Below are 22,641 nucleotides of genomic sequence, written 5' to 3' on the forward strand. Positions count from 1 at the left end.
AGGCTGGGTTCAAGTCCAAGTACTGGCACTAACTATTTTTGGCGTCTCAGTTTTCTCTGCTGTAAAACCAGGATTTCGTGTAAAATTTTGATAGCTGAATGAATGGGGTTGAACCAGATCGTTGGTTCTTACACCAGGCCTGCTTATTGGAAATGAAGGTTCCTGAGCCCTACCCCAGATCTACCTAATAATCACCGGGTTGGTTCCTGGGAATCTAAATTTATAATGAGCTTCCCAGACAACTCTGATGGGCTGCCAGTTTTGAGAACCACTAACATAGACAAACTATCCGTGGATCTGGATCTCTGTTCTTTGATGTCCCTGGCTGACAAGTGCTAACACTGGATGTGATCCTACCATAGAAGGAGACAAAATTTGGCTGACCATCAAAGGGAGGGGTTACTTGCTTATTTCAGACCCATCTGTTAGACAGATTGTTCTATTCCGAGGCAAGGTCATCAAGAGGCGTCATCTCTACACCTCAAGCCTTTAAGAGAGGACTCAGGAATTTTTATTTCTCTGTTGCCTTCTTAAGTCCCCTTTATTTCACACAGTAAACTTTTCAATTTGTATAAATTATTAAACTGAATAATGTGTTCCTCCTTCCTCCCTTGGCAGGGGAAGTTGTGGGTGCTAGCAGAGGGTGGGGAAGCATTGGAGGTTGTAGAAAGTTTGTACAAATTTTCCCACCCTGGTGCTCCTACCCCACACCCACCCTGACATCCAGTTCCAGCAGAACAGAATCAGGACAGAATCTTCCCCCTACCCCCCCCCCCCCCCCCCAGGGTGTGGAGAAGCTCTTGCTGAGGACATGTTCTGGTTAGGACTCAAGGACTTATCTTCTCCTTACATATTGAACCATGTATCTTCCCCTTCCAGCAAGAGGTATGTATGTGTCTGCTGATCACTCCTACCCATCATCTACAGGAACTCTCTTCCCCAAATCCCCCTTTCCCACCCCCAGAATGTGCTTTCAGAGCTAAAAATGAAGCTACTTCCTGTTCTTTAGATGAGGACATAAGTTGATCAGAGCCAAGGCCGAAGTGGGGCCTGGCTTCTGGGCTTTACAGAGAAAGTGGCATTGAGCTTTCTTTTGAAAGGGCTGTGATCTCATTTACGTTGAGATGTTAATGGGGGAAAGCTAAAGAGACAACCTATTTTAATAGAGAACATTGGCCTGACAGTCGAGAGACTGGGTTCCAGTCCATACTCTGCCTCTCACTAGTGTGTGATGTTGGGCAAGTCTTTCACCCTGTTGGGTTTCAGTTTTCATTATCTGTAAAATAGGCAACTGTGACAATCACATAGGCTCCTATAGATCCTTGCACCTTCCTTGCAGCTCCACAAAATTAAGGCATGGCTAGGTGTCGGTCTAGGTGGGCTCCTTGAGCTAAATCATATGGCAGGTTCCTTTCATCTTTCAGTGTGTTTTGTTTCAGTTTTTAGGCCAGCTGCTGAGAAGGCAGGAATCTCTCTCAACAGGCTCTTCATTTGAAAATTCTGCTGTTCTTTACTCCTTGGCAATTTCATTGGGATTAGAGGTGAGGAAGAAGTCAGGAGAGAGCAGTGGGAGGGAAGCAATTTCTCTTAGGAGGTATAAGAGGAAATGACACTAGAAGGGGTTACTGTCAAACCTCTTCATCACAGATCAGTCTTTCTCCTTCGAAAAGCAATCTAAGAAATAAGGTCGTTCAAAATGAGCATGGAATGAGTTCTATAAAAACATTGCCTAGTTAGAACACAATGAGTGCTGGGAAAAGCACCATGCTTGCAAGTGAATGACGTGGGTTTACATTTAGGCTTTACACCTTCCGGTTTTATAAACCCAACTTCCTGGGAGTCTCAGCTTCCTCATCTGTAAAATGGGCATAATAATATCTAACTTTTTATGAAGATGATGGATGTGAAAGTGCCTGGAACATAGTATAAGCTCAAACTTAAAAAATTTCCCCTCACCTTTCATCCTAGTTTATTCTGGGGCATACTTGTTAAATTTCTGATTTTGAAGTTCTTAACTTTAGCATTGCCATCTACCTGTACTAGCAATAAAAAGGAGCAGAGCTTCTGCCAAAGTCCAGCTCAACCATTGTCCTAGCACATTCAACTTATAACTTCAATTGTACCGACATCTCCTTTCCTAGACCTTTCATGTTCCAAGCATGGAGGCTTGGCGTAGTCATCTTTGTATCCCCAGTGCCTGACCCAGTGTGGTTAGTCAAAACAAAGTTGTTAGATAATGAGCAGTACGTGGGCATTGGTTCTTTTTCATTTTTATAACACCAATAAGAAGAGTGATAGATAATCCCTTATATTTGCATTTCATTTTGGCTTACAATTAGTTTTGCATATGTTAACTTCAGGTGATCCTAACCAGAGACCCATGAGCAAGGTTACACCCACTCCCTTCCATATCCCTACTTCATAGCTGGGGAAAAACAGAGGCCCAGAGAAGGGGGCCTTTTACACAATTTACATCCAGTGGTAGCATCAGAACCAAGTCCATGATTCCTAGCTGGCCTCAAGTGGCTAGTGTCCAACCAGAAAATTTATTTGAAAATCCTACTGCATGTATTGTACATGCCAGACACTCAGAAAACAGAAAATGTTTATATACCAGGCCAAGGAAAGGCTCCACATAGACTTGTGAAAATTCTGCTCATCCTTTAAGGTCTACGTCCAGGGCTGTCTCCTTTCTGGAGCCTATGGTGGCACCTCTGGAAGTGAATCCAACCTCTGTATTCCTAGAGCACTTGATTTTGCTGTCTTGACAGTACACTGATTATGGGTCACCCTGTTTCATAGGCATGTGTATCATTGTCATTTCTTTCTCCTGCCAGTACCAGGAAAATGGGGAGCATGTGATCTTCATCTTTGTGTTCCCTTCAAAGCCTAACATCTTACCCACCTGGCTCACGTTGTTCTACAGAAATGTTTTTTGGAGGGAGGGAACAGGAACAAGCACTCAGTGGAAATCTTGAAAAAAAAAAAAAAAAGTATTTTAAAGAGTTACATGTGAGTATTTATGAGGCTGAGAGTTTCATCTCGTGATACCATTAGACTCAATTGATAAGTAAAATGTGGCAACTATCTGCAAATAAGTAATTCAGATCTATCTTGAGGACTTAGAATCAATGTAGGATAAGGGACGAAACATTGAGCTAGAAGTTGAAAGACCCAGGCCTTCCTACCACCAGCCACGTGACATTGGTTAAGTCATTAAACCTCCCCAAGTCTCCATTTCAACCCATACAAAATGGAAACAATTATAGTCTCTCTCACTCAGCATTGTTTTGAGGGTTAAATGAAATCATCCATGTAGAGCATTTAGCAGAGTGCCAGGAACATGGTGAGAGCTTGATCAATAGTAATCAGAATTATTGTTTAGTGATAAATGGAGGGTGATAAATATTTAGCGTATCATAAGAAAGGGGCCAGATTTAGAGTTTCGCTCTCTTAACCTCTGCTTTCAGAAATTTGATCTAGATTATTTTTAAATTACCTGTGGCTCTGAAAACCTGTACCTCTAGGGTTATTTGATGGCATTATGCTTCAGTTGGTTTGGCTATTGCTTCCAATATGGGAGTTACCCCTGAGCTGGCTCTCCAGTGAAGCAAGATAAGAGTAAGTGTGCCAACTCTTGAATCCAGGTGAAGCACCAAGGGCATGACACAAGGCTGGACCAGTCCCTGCAAGGTTGGGGAGTGAAGACTGGGAAGCTCTGCCATTGTTTCTCTTTAGCCCCACTCGAGGTATGAATGAGGGGACTTCCTACACATTTTCTCACATTCTTCACTGAGCCTCGTTATCTGTCGCAATCCAGCCTTTACCCTTAAAAGAGCAATAGCCTTGAGGCTAAGTCATCCACACCTAAGCCCGTCTGTCTATCTGCTATTAAAGCAACACTTTTCTCAGTGATTTCTTAGTCAATCCCATTTGAACTGCAAACAGGGTGTCCTATACAAGGTTCTAAGCAGAGAGGGCAAAATCTCCCCAGACTTCCGTTGGTAATAATTTTTGTAATACCTGGTAAATGAAGACAGGGAGACAGACCACCACTGGTAGAGTGTATCCTTCGTGTCAGTTTTCCAGCAGCGGGGACAGGCTTTCTGTCATCTATTCAGCACACATTATGAAGCACCTATCAAGTGCCAGGCACCAGGGGACAGTGATGAGCAAAAACAGACGTGGTCCCTGTAGCCATTAGGGAGCATGGGAGCCAGGCCTCAATACAATAATCCAAAAGATAAGCATATAATTAGGATCTGTGATAAGTGGCAAAGAAGCAGAGTCGCAGGTCTACCTGGACCCCCAGCGAGGCCAGCCAGCCAGTGTGGGGTTCACAGCGATGCCCCCCTAGCCTCGTCCCCAAACCAACCGAGCAGGCCTCACACAGGTACCCTCCTAGCAAACGGAGAGTCCTAAATCTGCCCCGATGCAGATGTCTTGCCTGGGAAGGGGAAATCTTGCACTTCAGCTGATTCCACTACTTCAGGGGCACACGTGGTTCTCTCTGCCTCCATGCTGTGCCCATGTGGATTTTCACGGATTGTATGGCCCGTACCCTAAATGTCAAAGCAAGGGAGTGGGCTGCCATCCAGCCATCTCAGGCTCCTGTTCCCAGGTGAGGAGCTGGAGCTCAGATGAGCCAAGAAAATAATTGTGAGCCTGTGAATTCCTTGCTTCTCAGGGCTTTTCACTTGCATGAAACCATAACAGAAGGTGACCTCTTGGGTTCAGGAGCTGTCCAGAGTTGTAGGTTCCCAATTTTCCCATTTGGTGGGGAGCTGACCAGAAAGACAGTCATAATGAACAGTAGTCAGCCACTTACTGCTCATGGGTGTTGAGAGAAAGTAGAAATGTTCCTAACAAGTGCGCATTCCACAGAGGTCTCTCGGGCCAAGGTCTCTCCTGGGGGCTGAGATAGAGCAAGGCAAGTGATCCCTAAAGAGCCGGGAGTACTTGGGTGTGCACTGGGTGTCCCCTAAGGGCTGGGGAGTAACCATGGCAACATACATGTCATTCCTCTTAACCCGTTGCAGGCCTACAGAGAGACTCTGTGTTGCTTTTCACAGCATTGTCTTTCAGTTCTTCGGGTGCCCACGCTGGAATCAACATGCCCCCAGTGAAGCATTATCTTATTTACACACCCTCCCCCCTCCTAAAGCCCACCGCCCCCTGCCCATGCTCCTTGCCTTGTTAATGGCAATACCTGTGGCCCACGCTAGAGACCCAGAGTCATGCATTTCCTTTCACAGCTGGCTTGTGGAACTCTTCTACAATTATTTCCTTCCCTGGTGTCTCCCACCCGACTATGAGCTCCTCAGCTCCAGATGTCATAGTTCTCTCTATATTGTGCCCGGCACAGTCCCTGAGACCTCGAAAGGGCTTATTAATCTTGGTTGACCAAAAGCACCCAGAGTCAGGGGCACCTGGCATGGTGAGTTAGGAAGTTGTGTTTGAGTTGCTCTCTCAGCAAAGTGGAATTTGGGGGTGTGGTGCTGAGGCATAACGTCCCAGGGCCTCTGTGTCAGCACCAAGCTCTACCGAAGGCCGGGAGGTCCACCTCCCTATCCTCACTCTTCCCTCTCCAAGCTCCTGTCTGTTCCCAGCTGACCCTACATTAGGTGTGGTTCTCAGGGCACCTGTCAGAGCTGCCTGCTCAATCTGCAGGTTCGGCCAGGTAGGCTTTTTGCAGCTTCCAAATCAAGGCCACACCACCTGCTTCTCAGAAGGCTGTTTCTATAGAGACTATGATGTTCCTGTGTAGCACTGAAATCCCAGAATCCCAAGTTCCTTAGAAATTCAGAGATCATTGTGTCCTCCAGATAAGAAACGTGAGAGCAAGGTGAAGTGGCTTGTCCTTGGCCCAACCCGGACTGAAGTGCAGGTCTTTTAGCTCACACGGGCCAGTTCTCAGTACCCGAGAGCAGGCATTCGCAGGCTTTTCCTGTAAAGGGTCACATAGTAACTATTAAGATAATAAGGCTTCGTGGGCCGTACGGTCTCTGATGCAGCTACCTCGTTCCATCCACTTAGTGTGAAAGCAGCCGTAGACAATACACAAATGAATGCTCACGGCTGCGTTGCAACACAACTTTGTTGACACAAACAAGCAGCAGGCTGGATTTGGCCCACGAGCTGTGGTTTGCCCATTTCTGCTCCAGAACCTCATGTGGTCCACAACCAACAGCAAGGGCATCACCTGACAGTGTTAGCAAGATGGACCCTCGGGTCCTAGGGCAGACTGATGAAGCCGAATCTGCATTTCCACGAGGCCCCCGGGTGATCATATGTGTGTTGGAGTTGGAGAAACAGGGCACTGGTGAGCCTGGCTGCCCCCCTGCCCAAGAATGCCAAGAAGAAACTTTGTAGATTAGAAAAATGAGACCCCGGGGAGATTTGTGGACCTGCCATGGTCACACACATTGGTGGATATGGGACCAGAGCCCAACATTGAATTCTTTCTGCACACACCAGAGTACCGGCCCCAGCCTCCTCATTTCTGGCTGGCCCTGACCCAACTAAATTCACCGGAAAGTCAAGAAAAGCCGTCCCTCGTCCTTCCTCAGCTGACTTCTGAATCAAGAGGGCTCTGACTCCAGCTGTGTCTCGTCCTCTTCCCCACCTCCTCCCCAGCCAAGACCCGGGAGGGGCTGGCAAGGTAGACTTGTACCTCTGGAGGCTGCTCAGCGTTGGCAGGGGGAAACGTGCCTACTCAGGTTCAAGTTAAACTTCAACTTAATTCCTGCCTTAAGAAGTTTGCTGCTCAAAATAGAACCACAGAGCCAATGAACCCTTCATTTTTCACATGGAGAAGAAACTTCTAGAGTAGCTCTTTGGCAGGTCTAGATACCTTAGATTTTTCTGCCTTTGCTTGCCCCACCTTGGCCCACACACCAGTCCCTGTCTCTCTGTAGCATCTTCGTAGCCATTTGATACCAGGTGTCTGCTAAGACTCAACCCACAGCAAAACTCCAGACTGGCCATTCCGCTCCACATGGCCTGAACATTGGTGTTCTTCATCTGTTCCTAATTTGAGTAAGAAGTGTTTCATGTTCTTAATTAATCAATTAATATGTATTGGGCTGCTTTTTACTGAGCACTTACTTACGGGCAAAGCCTGTTGCATATTTAATTATAAATATTCCTTGACTTACAATGGGGTTACACCCTAGTAACCCCGTTGTATGCTGAAAATACTGTAAGTTGAAAGTGTATTTACTACACTGAACCTACCGAACATCGTAGCTTAGCATAGCCTACCTTAAATGTGCTCAGAACACTAACATCTAACACAAAGCCTATTTTAAAATAAAGTGTTAAATATCTCATTTAATATAATGAATCCTGTGCTGAAACTGAAAACCAGAATACCTGTCTGCATAGCCATCATCTACCCCGTGATCGCGTGACTGACTGGGAGCTGCGGTTTGCTCCCCTGCCCAGCAGCACGAGACAGTACCACCAGTCACTGGCCTGGGAAGAGATCAAAATTCAAAATGTAAAGTATGGTTTCAAAACGTGAAGTATATTGCTTTTGCATCACCATAAAATTGTAAGTCGGAAACCTTCTGTATTTAATCTACTTTATGGCTGAGGACACTGAGGTCAATAGGGTTACGTGGCCCAAGAACACAGACAGTAAGGGACAGAGCCTGGATTCAAACTTGCCTTCAAGTACCTGTAGGGCTCCAGGTGCTATGGAGGATGCAAGCAAGAGTGTGAGGTGTCCAGACCTCCAGGAACTCACAGTCTACCTCCAGAAAATACATGGAGAACAATCCTGTTAGCACTGGTATGATAGGCGAGCCCCGTGGAGTGGCAGAAACAGAGTATCATAAGAATGCCGGGGGTAAGACAAGGAGGGCTTTCCTTAGGAACTTGATCCCGGGCTGCCAGTACTGTGCCCTGCACCCAGGAGATCAGGAACTATTTGATGTCAGAATGAATGGATGAATGAATGAATGAGCCAGATACAGAACGTCTATATGCTGACACGCGAAGCTGGCAAGGTTTTGAAAAGACAGTGAGTGAGAGAAGGGCACTATGGGCTAGAACACTAGCCTGCAGAGGTAGGAAAAAGAAAGGCTGGAAAGATAAGAGATCTTTGAGTCATGTGCCATGGAATTTGTCCATGATTCTCGAATAATAGGAAGAGAGGAAGAGGTGAAGGTATTTAAGCCCAGAGCAGTAAGATGGGAGAGGAGTGTGCAGTTTGGGTTAGAGGACAGGGAAAGGGGCGGGCGTCAGGAGACCAGAGGCCAATAGAGAACAAAAGCCAGGAGGAAGTAGGGGACTGACAAAGGGGACGCTGCCCCGTGGGTGGTTCTGCCCTCCCCACAAACCACCCAACAGAATCCCAGCTTCTACCCACACGCTCCGCCCTCCTGTCTGCCTCCGCACCAAACCGCTCCCCGTGTTCACAGAGCGGCGGCCTTGCACCGGAACCTGGGTCTTTTCCACCTCCAGCGTGCTGCCGGCACCCACCACTTCCCATTTTCAGGCCACTTCGTCCAATACTGGTTAAGCATCTACTTGAATTTAGCACTAGATGCTAGAAATATTTTATACTCATCATCTCATTTTAATCCCCTACAGCACCCTTGAGAAACACTTTATAATTAGAAAAAGGAGACTCAGGGAGGTTAATTGACCTGTCCAAAGCCAAACACTAATTGGTGGATCTGGGACTAGGGCCAAGTCCTAGTATTGCAAACATGGTGTTCTCTCGATAGACACTGCAGTATCCTCCCCCACCTCCCCATCTCTGGCCAATCCTGACCCAACAACCAGAAACAGTCCCTCCTGATCACAAGTCTCTACTTTTGCCTTTCTGGGGCAGGTGGGTGGTGTGCACATCTTTCTGAGCTGTGATTAGCTTGGTGGGTGTAGATGTGTGCAATGTACCTTATTATATGTGTCATGCCTGAGAATCAGGTTTGAGTTGAACTGGAAAATCTCACCACTAATTGGTTTATTTTATTATTTACATTGTATCTGGAACTGAAGCTTCTCAAGCTCTGTGAGCAAAATAAAGCCAGATAATATACCAACAAAATACCAACAATAGCATTTCACATTCAAGCCGAGAAATTCAGCATTCCATTTAATAAGATTGTGCAGCCAAGAAGTCTTCCCTGAGAGGAGCCGAGAAGAGGCTCAGCCCCTCCATGCTCACTTCCTGCCCATCAGACACCATATCACTCCTAGGTATTTTGTCTCTGCCTTGAGTTCTTTATTCTGAGCTTATTTTTGGAGTCCAGACAAGCCTTGGTTTGAATTCCAGCTATACCGCATGCTTTGTGATACTAGGCAAACTCCTCAAGCCCTCTGAGCCTCAAGAGTTTTTTTTTTTCTATGTTGAGATAATAGTTTCTATCTAATAAGAGTTGCCATGAGGGTTAAAAGCAATAACCTTTGTAAAGCTCTAGGCCTGGCCCAGAGTCTGTGCTCAGTACTGGTCATTCTCTTCATGTCTTCATTGGGACCACCCAGTCGAGATTCCCCATACCTCCACTGCCTCCCAGGCCTTCTAAGACATTCTCACTCTTGGTTTTTCTTGGAGGCATGATGATGTCAGACCCTCACTTCAGATCTTCCAGGAGATCATTTCTTCCTGAAAAATTCCTCACCACACAACTTCCCTAGCACACTGCACCTCCCCTTCTCAATCACCTGACCCTTGGGCACAGAGGGGACTAGAAGCCCCCCTTTCACAAAAGACAGAGCTTTCGTCAGAGCCCTGCCCAACCCAGGAAGCCACACAGAATGGAGGCCCCCACTCTTTCCTCCCCACCCCACCACACAGCAGGCTTTCAGGAGCCAGCAACAATGGCCATTGTGAACCCGCATTTGCTTTTTCTCTTGCCTTAGTGTAGGGTTGCACAGAATGTTCTGTCTTCTGCACAGTGTAAGGAATGGTTGTGGCCAATCTGCTTTTGATCCAGACAGTCAGGAAATGCGGCCTCTACTTCTGTGGGAACAGCTCAAACAGACTTGAAGGCTAGATTGCCCCCACCCCAAGTCAGGGAGAATGGAGGCCCTGAGGAAGAAAGTGACTTGCCCAAGGTCACCCAACTAGACAGCCAGAGCAGAGACAAAAATCCCAGCTCCTGCCTGCTACATCAACACATTCCCTTTCACTCCAACCCTACACCTCTCCTCTTCAGAAAGTGGAGGCTCTGGGCTGTTTCTCCTATTGCCATCTGGATTATCATCCAGAGGCAAAGACCACTCAGTATCTGCTCTTATGGGGTTTTACAGACCCCTGGGAGTAGAAGAAACCTGCAAGTATGACAACAGCAGGGCACAAAGGAAACTTCCCTCCAAGGAGGTGCCTAGCTAGACCAGGGGTGTCAAAATTATGCCTGAAATATCTCCAGATCCTCCTCGACTCTCTCCTTGCTCAGCCCAGGAACAGTGCATCACTGTGGGATTGTATCTCTCTCTCCTCTCTTTCTCTTTCTCTCTCTCTCTCTCTCTCTCTCTCTCTCTCTCTCTCTCTCACACACACACACACACACAGGAATTCAGGGAAAGGAAAGGAACTAAAGGAACTCATTTCCAAATAAAATGCTGAGCCTCCTCCCTGCTTTAGAGTAAAAGAAGTAGAAATAGGGGTGCTTCATTTGCCAGGAGGGGCAGTCATCCCAAAAGCTCAAGGTCACAGTATCTCTGGCCATCATGGTATGTCTGCTTTTCTTTCCAGCACTTCATTCTTCCCTTACCTTCTCCTCCCTCTTTTCCTAGCCACCCCTCCCCCATCTTCCATCTCCTCTTCTCCCTCCTTTTTTTTTCCCTCCTTCACTACCTTCTCTGGGTCACATTAATGACCATCCGCAGAGGGCCACTCACTTACCATGTAGCAAAGACAGGATATTCTGAAGACACCTCTTTCTAAGGAAACATAAAATCACAATTACTGCCACTGTTTCTCGAGGGCTTTCTGTGCAGGGCTCCTGATTGCTTCACTTCTAAACCTCACTGCGACCCTGCCAGTGAGTTATTATATCTCCATTTGCCAGATAAAAGACAGACTTGGGGGGTGGGGGCACTTGGGTGGCTCAGTTGGTTGGGCATCTGATTCTTGATCTCGGCTCGGGGTTGTGAATTCAAGCCCCCTGTTGGGCTCCACACTGGGCATGCAACCCACTTAAAAAAAAAAAAAAGAAAGACTCGGGGAAGCGAGAAGCGTACTTCTCCCAAGGTAATAACACTAGTGGGTGCCAAGCAGTAGTAATTGATGTAAGCCTGTCCAGAGCCCATGCTCTGTGCCCCACAGCTTGTCTCAGGGGCACATTCTTCACGTTGGGTTTGCAGAATGCCAAGGAATGTCCCCTTCTGCCTGCTCAGTTTGCCGGCAAATGTCCCTCTGCCTCTACCCTGTGTCTGAGCTTGGATCTCTAGGAAGAGCATTGGTCCTAGATTATTCTTCAGGGTGGATGTGGTTGGGCTACCTGAGGGCCTGGTGCTTTGAGAGGCCAGGTGGGAACATGGCCAGTGAAAATCCTGATTGTCAGTTACAGCCTTCCTTCCTTACTCACCCTTTTGTGCCCAAGGAAACCCCAGAGCCTCTCCCCTCCAGAAAATCAAGCAACAGTCTTGTGGGGTTCTCCATCTCCCTGTGCCCAGGCTCTTTTCGGGCTGCCAGGCTTCTGAGTTGGCTCTGAAGCTCTTTAGCCTGGAGCAGGCTTTCATCTGTGCCGACCAGACCCAGTGGGAAGCTGAAGCGGTCTGATCAGTGTCTGGGTTTGTGGGGCTCTAGGTGCCTGAGCGGCCAAGGGCACGTGGCCCATCTCCATGGAAATTTGGAGGCAGGAAAGGAGTCCAAGGTGACACCTGCTACAGCCTTGGCAGGCCAAGTCTGAGAGAGGCTTGCCAGCTACCATTCACCTGTCTAGACTGTGGGGACGGAACCTGGCCCCACCACAAGGCAGAGCTCCACTTGCATCCTTTCCTTCTGAGGATGGTAAGAAGGTCCCACTGCCCCGTCCCCCTCCAGTGCAGGTCAGCTTCTCTCTAGCAAAGGGATGAGGAACCTTTCTAATTGCTGTTTATAGAACATCTTCACATTTTTTAACTCTTTTGTCCTCGAAATAACTCATGAAGTAGGTTTTATTATTGTGCCTGTTATGGGGCAGGGACCTGGGGGGAATTTTGTCACCCCCAAAATTCGTATGTTGAAGCCCTAATCCTCTACCTCAGAATGTGACTGTATTCGGAGACAGGACCTTTAAAGAAGTGATCAGGATGAAATGAGGCAGTGAGGGTGGGTCCTAATCTAATCTCACTGGTGTCCTTAGAAGAAGAGATTTGGACGCACAGAGAGAAATGCCAGGGATGCACACGCTCAGAGGAAAGGTCGTGTGAAGAGACAGCCAGGGGGTGGCCATCTGCAGACCAAGAAGATAGGCCTCAAGGGAAACCGACCCTGCCAACACCTTGATCTTAGCTGTCCAGCCAACACAACTGTGAGAAAATAAACTTGTGTTGTTTTAAGCCACCCAGCCTCGTGGGATTTTGTTATGGCAGGCTTAGCAAACTAACAGACTCAGAAAAGACAAATAGCCTGCCCTATATGGACACAGAGATTAAACTGAAGCTGTTAGCCCCAAACTCCAGACCTTCTACAGAGTTTCTCAGCATTTGCCGTGAACCCTGTGACTCCTTATTTGTCTCCCAGAGGCCATTTATTAAGTAGAGACAAATTCCTTCTTGCGTTTCTAATTAGTCAGACACACACCCTGCCAGGAAGGCTTCAGATGAGCATTAGCTGACTAGTATTACCCACTGAGCTGATGGGGCTCCAACCCAAAGCAATGACGCCCAACATCTCAGTCCACCCATGTTGCTAGAATCCAGGTAAAGGGACAGTGCCCATAGGCACCCTAGGGTGTGGGGCAATATGGTGGGATGGTTCAGAAACTCTCTGGGTGCCATCAGGTAGGGTTTCAGCACCTCCATTGGGGGTTGCTTTGTTCCCTAGGCTGGCCCATTGCAGTTCTCAGACCTAAATCCGGAGTGTGACTGACTGAAGGAGAAACGGGTAGGAGTGGGCTTGAGGGTAGCAAGGCATCCTGTTAGGCTACGGATCTCCTGTGCTTCCCTATGGTGTGGCAAGCAAGGAGCTCAAATCATGCCACTCTATATCCTGAGCTTCCCTTGCATCTTAAATGATTGAATTTTCATGAGTGTGAACCAGAAGCCAAGATAGGGATGATCATAAAAATTATGCATTAAGAGAGAGAGGCAATGGGAGCCTGGGTGGCTCAGTCGGTTAAGCGTCTGCCTTCGGCTCAGGTCATGATCCCAGGGTCCTGGGATGGAGCCCCACGTCGGGCTCCCTGCTCAGCAGAGAGTCTGCTTCTCCCTCTCCCTCTGCCTCTCCACCCTGCTCATGCTCTCTCTCTCTCTCTCTCTCAAATAAATAAATAAAATATTTTTAAAAAAAAGAAGCAAAAACCAGACTGGGTTATCATTACCTGTTATACGTAGATTAAATAAGTTAATTCATGGAAAGTCTACTACCCAATTCAATCTAGGCAAGTAGTTGTTGTTGTTATTATTATTATATTATTCACTATCATTTTCCTCCTTCAGGTCAAACCTATTAAGGTCTTTGGCACTAAAGCATGTATCTTATTCAGTTTATTCAACCAACATTTATTGGGAGCCTTCTATATGCCCAGGGCTAGGCTAGTTGCTAGGGTTACAAAGATAAACAAAACAGGAAAGCATCCCCACTTTCAACTCTCACTGGAGCTGGGAGAGTGATATGTTCAGAAACAGTTGTCTTTTGCTAAGATCCACTGTCTGAGCAAAGGAGGAGGAAGAAGCACGGTGCCTGGGGTATCCCAGGAAGGTAAACAGGAGTTCTCCAAGCAGAGGGACACCAGTGCAGGGAACAGGACCAGCTAGCAGATGACCTTGCATGACTGGCTGAGGAGCCAAGGCACTGTCCCTTGGGCTTCCAGAGCCTCTGAAGGGTCTGAAGGAGGGAGTGGACAGATCAGACATGCCCCTTCACTATGAATGCTCTGCCAACTTTACCTGTTAGCTCCAATCTCTCCTGCCGACAGTGGGCAGGACTAAGAAAATAAAAGCAAAATGGGACCGTTGAGATCAAAGAAGTAGAAAGAGGGGCAGAGGGAGGGAAGAGATAAGAGGAAGGAAAAACAGACTGAGCGGGATGTCCATTTAATGTAAAGCTCCCCTGAATTTGTGGCCTCTGTGTTTAGGTGTGAAACTATGAGGACCACTGAAGGTGTTTTAAAAATTTTAGCCTGAATACTGGGGTTTGAGGACACTTGTACACAACTCTAGGAAGGTAGCCAAACAGACAATTGGGAGTTGTCAGACTGAATCTGGCAGAAAAGGAAAGTGAAACTAATAGATTTTTAGTGCCCACCCTGTGCCAGACACTTTAGCATTCAGCTCTGCCATTTCAATCTCATAACCACACTTGAGGTCAGCATTATTATTCCTAACTCCTAATTTTCAAGTGAAAAAGCTCTAGATCAAAGTAGTCAGGAAGGAACTTGTTTATAATTCTTTTCACTCTAACTCCCGCATATATTTTGGGCAGTTTTATTGCCTAAGGCTCAGGTTCTCAATCTTGAGCATGCCTCAGAATCTTCCAGAGGGCTTGTTAGAACACAGACCGCTGGGCCTAAGCCCCGGAGTTTCTGATTCAGTAGGTCTGGGGTGGGGCCTGAGGATTTGTGTCTCTAACAAGTTCCTGGGTGACACTGAGGCTGCTGCTCCAAGACCACACTCTGAGAACCACTAGCCTCAGGGGATGATCCACCCAACAACCCAGCCCAGCGGTTCCCAAACTGTGCTGCCTTTTGGAATCGCCTGGGGATCTTTAAAAACAAACACTGATACCTAGCTCCCAGTCCCACACATTCTGATTTAACTGGTATAGATGCAATCTGGGCATTGTTATTTGTAAAAACTTTCCAGGTAACACTAACGTGCAGCAAAGTATGGCAACCACTGACCTAGCCTCACTTCGCCTTGATGCTAAGGCCCATCACCACCCTCTTCTTCAGCTGCCCAGCACTGGGGTCATACGAGGCACTCGGCATGTACTAGCACTGCTCACCGCACCTCTTTCCAGCCCTCCTTCTCCCACTGGCTCTCAACACCTTCTAGAACTCCCCCTCCTCCCTTTCCTCCAGTCCTTCGTCTCCTTCCCTATTCAGACTAGACCCCATGCTACAGTATCTCAGCCTTCTCTTGCCCACCAGCAGTGGTACATCAACCCTCTTGTTCTTTCTCTGACCACATCCACCTGGAAAAGTTGGAGGATCTAAACCAAACTGCAGGCATGCAAGTGTAGGGAGGCTTCTCGAAGTTGATGGCGCTTGAGCTGAGTCTTAATGAAAAAGTAAAAGTGGAAGTGGGCATTTCCAGCAGGGGTACAGCATACGTAGAAGCACAGAGGAGGGATAACTTGGAGAACGTCATGCTGTTGTGCATGTCTGGAGCAGGTACCTGGCCCCACAGTGCCAGGAAACAAAACTGCAGAGGCAGCCTCTTGCCAGATGGGTACAGGCCTTGGGCATCAAGCCAGGGAGTTTACGTCGTTTACAAGTATGAAGAGCAGTCAGTTGACAGGTTTTTTTAAAGGACTTTTAAGTTATAACATTAATACATACTTACAGAAAATACGAAAAATGTAGAAAAGCATCAAGTAGAAAATAACAATGATCTTGAATCTAATTATCCAGAACTCACCACTGTTAAGATTTTAAGGGTATTTGTCCTTTTCTCCGATACATATTTTTACTTAGCTGAGGGCATGCTCTGTAGAAATAAGTGTATATCTCACCTTCACACTTAATGTTATATACATATTTAATGTTTTTTAAATTTTGTAAATATCTTAATGGCAGCACAAAAGTCTATCGTCATGGATACCATATACTTTATTCTCATACAGACGGAAATGAGGAAGAGGGAGATGTCACTATTATAAATGATACAACAGTGTTCATATTTGTGTGCACTTAGATCCTGTCAATGATTTCTTGTGATTGGTACCAAAAAAGAAATTAATGAATCAACAGTATGAAAATTGTAGATTCCCATTGTCAAATTTCTTTCTAAAAAGTTTTTGCCAATTTACACTTTCATCATAGGTGTGAAAGAATGCACATTTCATCTTCTCTTGCCAGCACTTGGTGTTATGATTGGTGCCACTGAAGGATTTTTGGTATAAGGATGACATGAGCAGATTTGCATCTATAAAATCACATACTGGAGGCTGAGTCAAGTGGGCCAGATTGGAGCTGCTATTGCCGTCCTTGCCGTTCCTGCTTTGCTTCCACATTCTCCTTTTTCCATTTTCCCATTCTTCGTTTTTTCCTCCTCAGAGAGAGTACACTAAGTGTTCCCTGCACACAAACACAAGGCTTTGTTACCAAGAGCAGAGCTAAAAGGCCTATAGCTCTAGTGGTTGCAACAAACTCGTGCCCAGCTCAGTGACCCTCTTCTTATAGTTCTGTAAAAAAAAAAAAATAATAATAATAATAATAATAATAATTTGTGGACAATAATTCTCCTTAGGTAGAAATACTTTTTTATATTTTTCAATGAAATTGCCAAGTGGATTTATTGCTAAATTAATTTCTTTCTGCATTCTGTGACCATCCAACCCTACATATGATCATCTCTGTCCCTGGAACATCTTTGCTCCTTCTCCTTCTTAACGCAGCAAATTACCTGGCATTCATCCTTCAAGACTTTCCTTAAATATCTGTGACACCTTCTTCCCATACTTAGCCGAGTCAGAATCAGTTACTCAGGCCTCCCTATCCCTATAGTTCAATTACAGCATTTTCTACACCTAATACATTTTCTCCCTCTTGGTCAAGAGTCCTTCAAGAGTAGAACATTTTGTATTCCCAGTTCTTATCTGGCACTCAGTTGCTACTCAGTAACTTATGAACGAATGAAGGAATGAATGAATTCCTGTTTTACTAAGGTGCATGGGTATTCCAGCTTAAATACTAATGAGTTGAAAAGTGTAAAGACAGACAATAGGGAGATGATGTGAATTGCCAAAACCACACTCTGAATCACTGGTACCAGGTAAAACAGACCTGATATAACAGATGACCTGATTCTGGATTCTGAGCTTCAAACATTAATTGTTCTGTGTGCTTGGATGTTGACTTGCACTCTATTCTGTTTCATTTTAACTCCAAATTTAATTTATGCATAAGTATCTCTGTGCTAAAGGAAGTAAAGGGAATTAAGTGATGCCAAAATATCCCAAAGTGTGTATCAAAGAAAACTACCATGGACTATTTATAGGTATCACACAAAAGAAGAGACTTGTGGTCCCATAAGTTTGGGAAACAACGTTAAATAGATTTCTTTATCTCAGAACCTCATGGTAGGCATTGTAAGAAATTGAAAGAAAGATCAGCTAGGCAATGGTGGAGAAGTAGAAGAACAATCAAGTCTTCCTTCAGTGGTAGACAGGAGTCATCCTAGCCTCTTTATGCCAGGGAAGATTCAGAGTACAAATTCAAAAGCAAAATGGCAAAAAGTATACCAGTATATCCTAGCCCCTTACCCTGCATTTATCTCCTCAGTCCCACATGTGTGTGAGCCTCTGCCCCCCACCCACCCACCATGTGGATGAGATCAGCCTTCATTACTTCTCTTCTAGAGCCAGGAAGCAAGGTAATGTGTGGGAAGTGATAGCTGCAAGGTAATGTGTGGGAAGTGATAACAACTTAAAGCCATTCAACAGGAAAATTTGTTAAAAGACCAAGACATTGTAAAAGCTGAAACACTTGAGTCTATTAAGTCCCTTGCTTCTTAGAACATTTTGTTACCAGGAAATGTTTCAAGGAGGGAAAACGCTGAACTATAACAGCACTGTCAGATACCCAAGCCTGGTACAAAGAGCAACATTTTACAAGACATCTGTCTTTCTGCCATTAGGGGAACCTCTGAAAAGTTCTGCTGCTTTTTTTCTCCTACCCCAGTATAACTCTCCCACCCTCCTCACCCCTAGACACACTCCTCTGTTTCTCTCCTCCCTCCTCCCTCCTCCCCCTTCCTCCCTTTCTCTCCCCTCTCTCATTCATAACCCGTGCTGATTTCACAGACACTGTTAAAATGACACAGTAAGCTAAGACTATCCAATGGTTATTTAATGCTCTTTGGTAAGAAGGGAACTAATTAAATGACTAGAGGTTTAGATATTTGTTGTTTATTGGATCCAAACTCCTTAGGAGAGCCTGGAGCATTCTCCTAAACAAACACTGCTCTTTCATGGCTTCTTGTTCCAAGCCCAAATGAGATAGAGAGTTTAAGGAGACAGTATCTTTTCACAGATATGAAAAAGAAGAAGAAGAAGGAGAACCAGAGAAGGAGAATGGGAGTGTGGATTGAAATAGAGGGGAAAGCTCTGTGCCTGTCACAGGAAGATGAAGGAGTGCAGTTTGTGTATCTGTTGGCAGCTGCTGTCCATCAGTGATCATCAGTAGGCTGGACTGGAGCAGTGTTGACACATTTGTGGTCAGCTCCGTGGTCTGCTTAACTCTTCATTAGAAATGCATCCATCAAGAAAATGTTTTTAAACAACAGTCTTCTAAACAAAAAAGTAAAGACAAACCCAAATATCTCCTTGACAATCTTAACAAACACCATTATACTATACCAGGAGGCACCTTAGACAAAACCCATCTATTAAATAAATAAAAACATTAACTTTCTAGTTTGGGCTATTAGTGACTAAGTACAATCTGTGAGAAAAGTACCTTTGCTTTATTTTTTTTTTTTAAGATTTTATTTATTTGATAGAGACAGCGAGAGAGGGAACACAAGCAGGAGGAGTGGGAGAGGGAGAAGCAGGCTTCCCACTGAGCAGGGAGCCCGATGCGGGGCTCGATCCCAGGACCCTGGGACCATGACCTGAGCTGAAGGCAGACGCTTAACCACTGAGCCACCCAGGCACCCCAAGTACCTTTGCTTTAGTAGGCAAAAGAATGGAAGCTTTTAAAGAATCTGCCTTTTTGTTTTGTTTCTGTTTTAACTACAAAAGTTGTGTTGTAAAAGTGAGTCTTGTTCCCAACATCAAACCTTGATTCTGCCATTGCTTTCACAAGAAATCAGGTAGGGACAGCCCAAGCCTCGGGAACTCTGAACAAAAGACATCTTCCAGGTGCTGAATCAGAAGTAACTGCCACTGTGGGAAGCCATTGATCCTATGTGACTCTGAGACTTAGACTCATATTTTCTGTCCCACTTTTTCTACTGTGGACCCAGAATAATCTGGTGTAGGTGAAATACTCTTTTCCTTGGCTCAGATGAGGTACCTGGTGTCCTGAAAGAGGTCACTGATTTCCCCAAGGATGTCCAAGGAGGTTGGCTCACACTGGCTTCCCACAGGCCAAATTTGAGGTTGGTTAACCATCAGTCATCATCATTAGGGCCATGATGTTATTCCGACATTCAGAGAAAAGAAACTTGAACCAGCTCGGAGAAGGACTTTTGTCACCATTCCTTCCTATGTGTCTTTAGCTGCACTGGGTGGGGTGGGGGTGGGATTTGAAAATCATTTCAGAAATAGCTGGTTCACCATTTGTTGCTCTCCATTTAAAGAGGCTTCTAGAATTGCCAACCTATTCATTGGATGCATATTAATGTTCTGAATCAAAACCTTTTTTCACTAGAACTGGGTTTCTGTTCATGAGAAGTACATTTATTGACCTTTGGGGAAATTCCCTATTCAGAATGAGTTTGAAAATGCTGTTTGGTGGGAGATGAAAGGGTATTTTTGATAGATCTGGGTTTCTGACAAAAACCAGCCTGAGGAACAGAGAGATGTGTATGCACTACTTCTGTTTGTCTCACTCTGCAGACCTCAGTGACCAGCTCCTTGAAGTGGTGGGGCTAGAGGGAGCCATGGAGATGGGGCAGATCTACACTGGCCTGAAGAGTGCGGGCAGGAGGCTGGCCCAGTGCTCCTCGGTCACCATCAGGTATGCTTCCTCATTATCCAGCAGCCTCCAGGTCTTCCGCCCCCCTCAGAGTTCTTACAGACAAGAACTAGGAAGCCATCTTTGGATTTCAGTGCAGGGAGAGTGCGGGACAGAAGCTTGATAACATTCATAAAGAATGTCTTTAGAGACCATTTCCCAACCATCCAAGACATCAACTGAAGGGTCCACCATGACCTGTTTGCTATTACCTTACAATTAATTGGTGAAATTCTCTAAATAGTATAAGATTATGAGGTCCAGAGAACCAGAGATCCAACTTCTTGCCTTTCTTTTTTTTTTTAATTCAATTAGCCAACCTATAGTACACCATTCATTTCAGGTGTAGAGTTCAGTTATTCATCAGTTATGTAGAACACCCGGTGCTCATCACATCTCGTGCCCTCCTTAATGCCCATTCTCCAGTTACCCCATCACCCCTCCAGCAACCCTCAGTTTGCTTCCTGGATTTAATAGTCTCTTGTGGTTTGTCTCCCTCTCTGATTTCTTCCCTTTCAGTTTTCCCTCCCTCCCCCTATAATTCTCTGCTTGGTGTTGCCTTTCTTATCTTTACAAATTAAGATGCTAGATGTATGCCAGAGGGCACACTGTGACAGAAACCAGGTTCTCAGCTCACTCTTTCTTGGATAGTGGCCTTAGAAATACTGTTCCCTATTTGCCTTTGTAGAGCCAATCCATCAACATCAGCAAATGGGTCGTAATTGCCTAAGAGGGTGATGCTTCTGCAGGGTGTGGACCTCACAGGTCGGTCATTGCAGGCTGCTGGAAGAAATGGAGTCTCAGAGGGGGGATCCTCTGATTTCAGTTGCTTCTGTTTAGTCAATAAAACTCATCAGGTTCTTCTCCACCTGATTATTTGAGAAGCCTTTATTCCCTTCCTTTTCCCCATCCAATTTTTACAGTTCAAATCTTATAGTGTGCCTTAGGGATCTCCTGGAGGGGCCACAGTATGCAGGTTTCCCAAAGTTATTTGACCACAGAACCCTTTTCTCCCAAAACCTCTTGGGCGAGTGTCCTCAGCACACTTTTAGGGAAATGCTGCTCTTGGCGCTACCCTGTATCCCTCGGAAAGATCCCCAGAGCTGGTTCCCTGACATCTCTTAGCTAAAGGTCTATCCCACTAAACCCTTTTCTTCATTCCCTCCCTGTATCTTCTTTGTCTTTTCTAGTATTACCCAGAGCTTTGCTTGTTTTCTCTCTGGGCTATTGTCATTCTGGGGCCCCTGTTTTCCACATTAATCTCCACATTTACTTCCTTGTCTGTCCTCCACGACTCCAGCACTGAGTAGGTCCAGTCTGTTCGCACAGCTAAGCCATAACTGATATGGACCACAGAGAACGTAACATCTTAGTCCCAGGGGAATCAAAAAAGCCATGTGTGAGAGGGAGGACTTTTTCTTCACATTCAGTGGACCTATTTTCAGATAGGACAGAGGGGGTGAGCCAAGATCCCCATCCTCCTGGGCATTTCCCAGACACTCTCCTCAGTCCCAAGAACCAAAATACCACTCTCTCCTCTTATGATTGGTTTTATTATTAGGTTTATTATTTTTTATTATTAAATATTCTCAAGATCAGTCAGAGAGTCATCGACATCAGAACATAGCCTGTGTCCCTCATTTCATCATTTCAAAAGCAGGGCAGATGCCAAACCCAGGTGAGAGCTTCCCAGACAGTGGGTAGCAATTGTTCCCTGCTCACCCAGACCAGAGGCTTCCAAAAGGACTTGCCTTTTCTCCCGAAGGCAATATAGTACGAATTCACAACTCTTCCGCAGAAGGGAGTCAAAAGACCTCATCTCTCTCCTTTAAAGAATCTGTATGGCAGAGAAGCCTTGTCCCAAACAGGAAAGCAACACGGTCTTCTCTCCTCTCCTTCTACCTGTGGGGACAGTATTCACAATGACCCCATTTCCCAGCTAAGTCAGGTTCATAGTCCAATACAACCACAGAGTGCCCTACTGTTCAAGACATAAAAGAGAGGATAGTTAGGAGCGGGGGCAAGGCAAACACACTCAGACCTGAGCTGTACCTTGCATAGGATGGAGACGTTACTTCATTGACATGATGCAACCTCTCACTCAACAGAGAAACCAGGCCTTTTCCCATTTCATAACCGTTCCCATTTCACTGTGGAGTTTCTGGCACAGTCTGTAGGCCCTCCGGCTGGTTGTTGACTGAGGGTCTGCTCAGCAGTGGTGCTGCCATCCTTGTTGGCCGCTGTTTCCCAGACTTCCGTGGACTTTACTGCTCACCCCGGACAGTGTTTCTCAAACTAGGGTCTGAGCACCAATGCAACAGAATCGCCCATAGCCTGAATTGTGACCCTGGGACCTGCCTGGTCAGAATTCCTGAGGTGGGCTCAGAAATCAATTTTTAACAAGCCCTCCAGGGGAGTCTTAGGGAACCACTCCTAGGTGGGCAGATAAGGTCTTCCCACTTCTGTCTCCTTTGTGAGGACCACCCTAAAATTCTTGGACTCCAGAAGCGACAAAGCTCACTGTGTTCTCTCGGTTCTTGGTATTCCAGGACAAACAAGCTGCTGCCAATGCAAGTGGATGGAGAGCCCTGGATGCAGCCCCCATGCACGGTGAGTGATGAGGGTGAGAAGTTTTCTC

The 22,641-nt window shown here is 45.9% G+C and overlaps 1 protein-coding gene across 5 annotated transcripts in view; it reads left to right on the forward strand.

Moving 5' to 3' along the window:
• The window catches only part of DGKG (diacylglycerol kinase gamma), a 205,413-nt gene that overhangs the window by 160,152 nt on the left and 22,620 nt on the right, over window positions 1-22,641 (forward strand). For all 5 annotated transcript variants that reach the window (XM_032406961.1, XM_032406959.1, XM_032406960.1 and 2 more), the window contains 2 exons: window positions 19,886-20,006; window positions 22,553-22,613. In XM_032406961.1, the coding sequence (XP_032262852.1) occupies window positions 19,886-20,006; window positions 22,553-22,613 (182 nt within the window). The remainder of the gene's footprint in view (window positions 1-19,885; window positions 20,007-22,552; window positions 22,614-22,641) is intronic.

The sequence above is a fragment of the Phoca vitulina genome, unplaced genomic scaffold (assembly GCF_004348235.1).
Source record: "Phoca vitulina isolate PV1807 unplaced genomic scaffold, GSC_HSeal_1.0 scaffold8, whole genome shotgun sequence".
Classification (NCBI taxonomy): domain Eukaryota; kingdom Metazoa; phylum Chordata; class Mammalia; order Carnivora; family Phocidae; genus Phoca; species Phoca vitulina.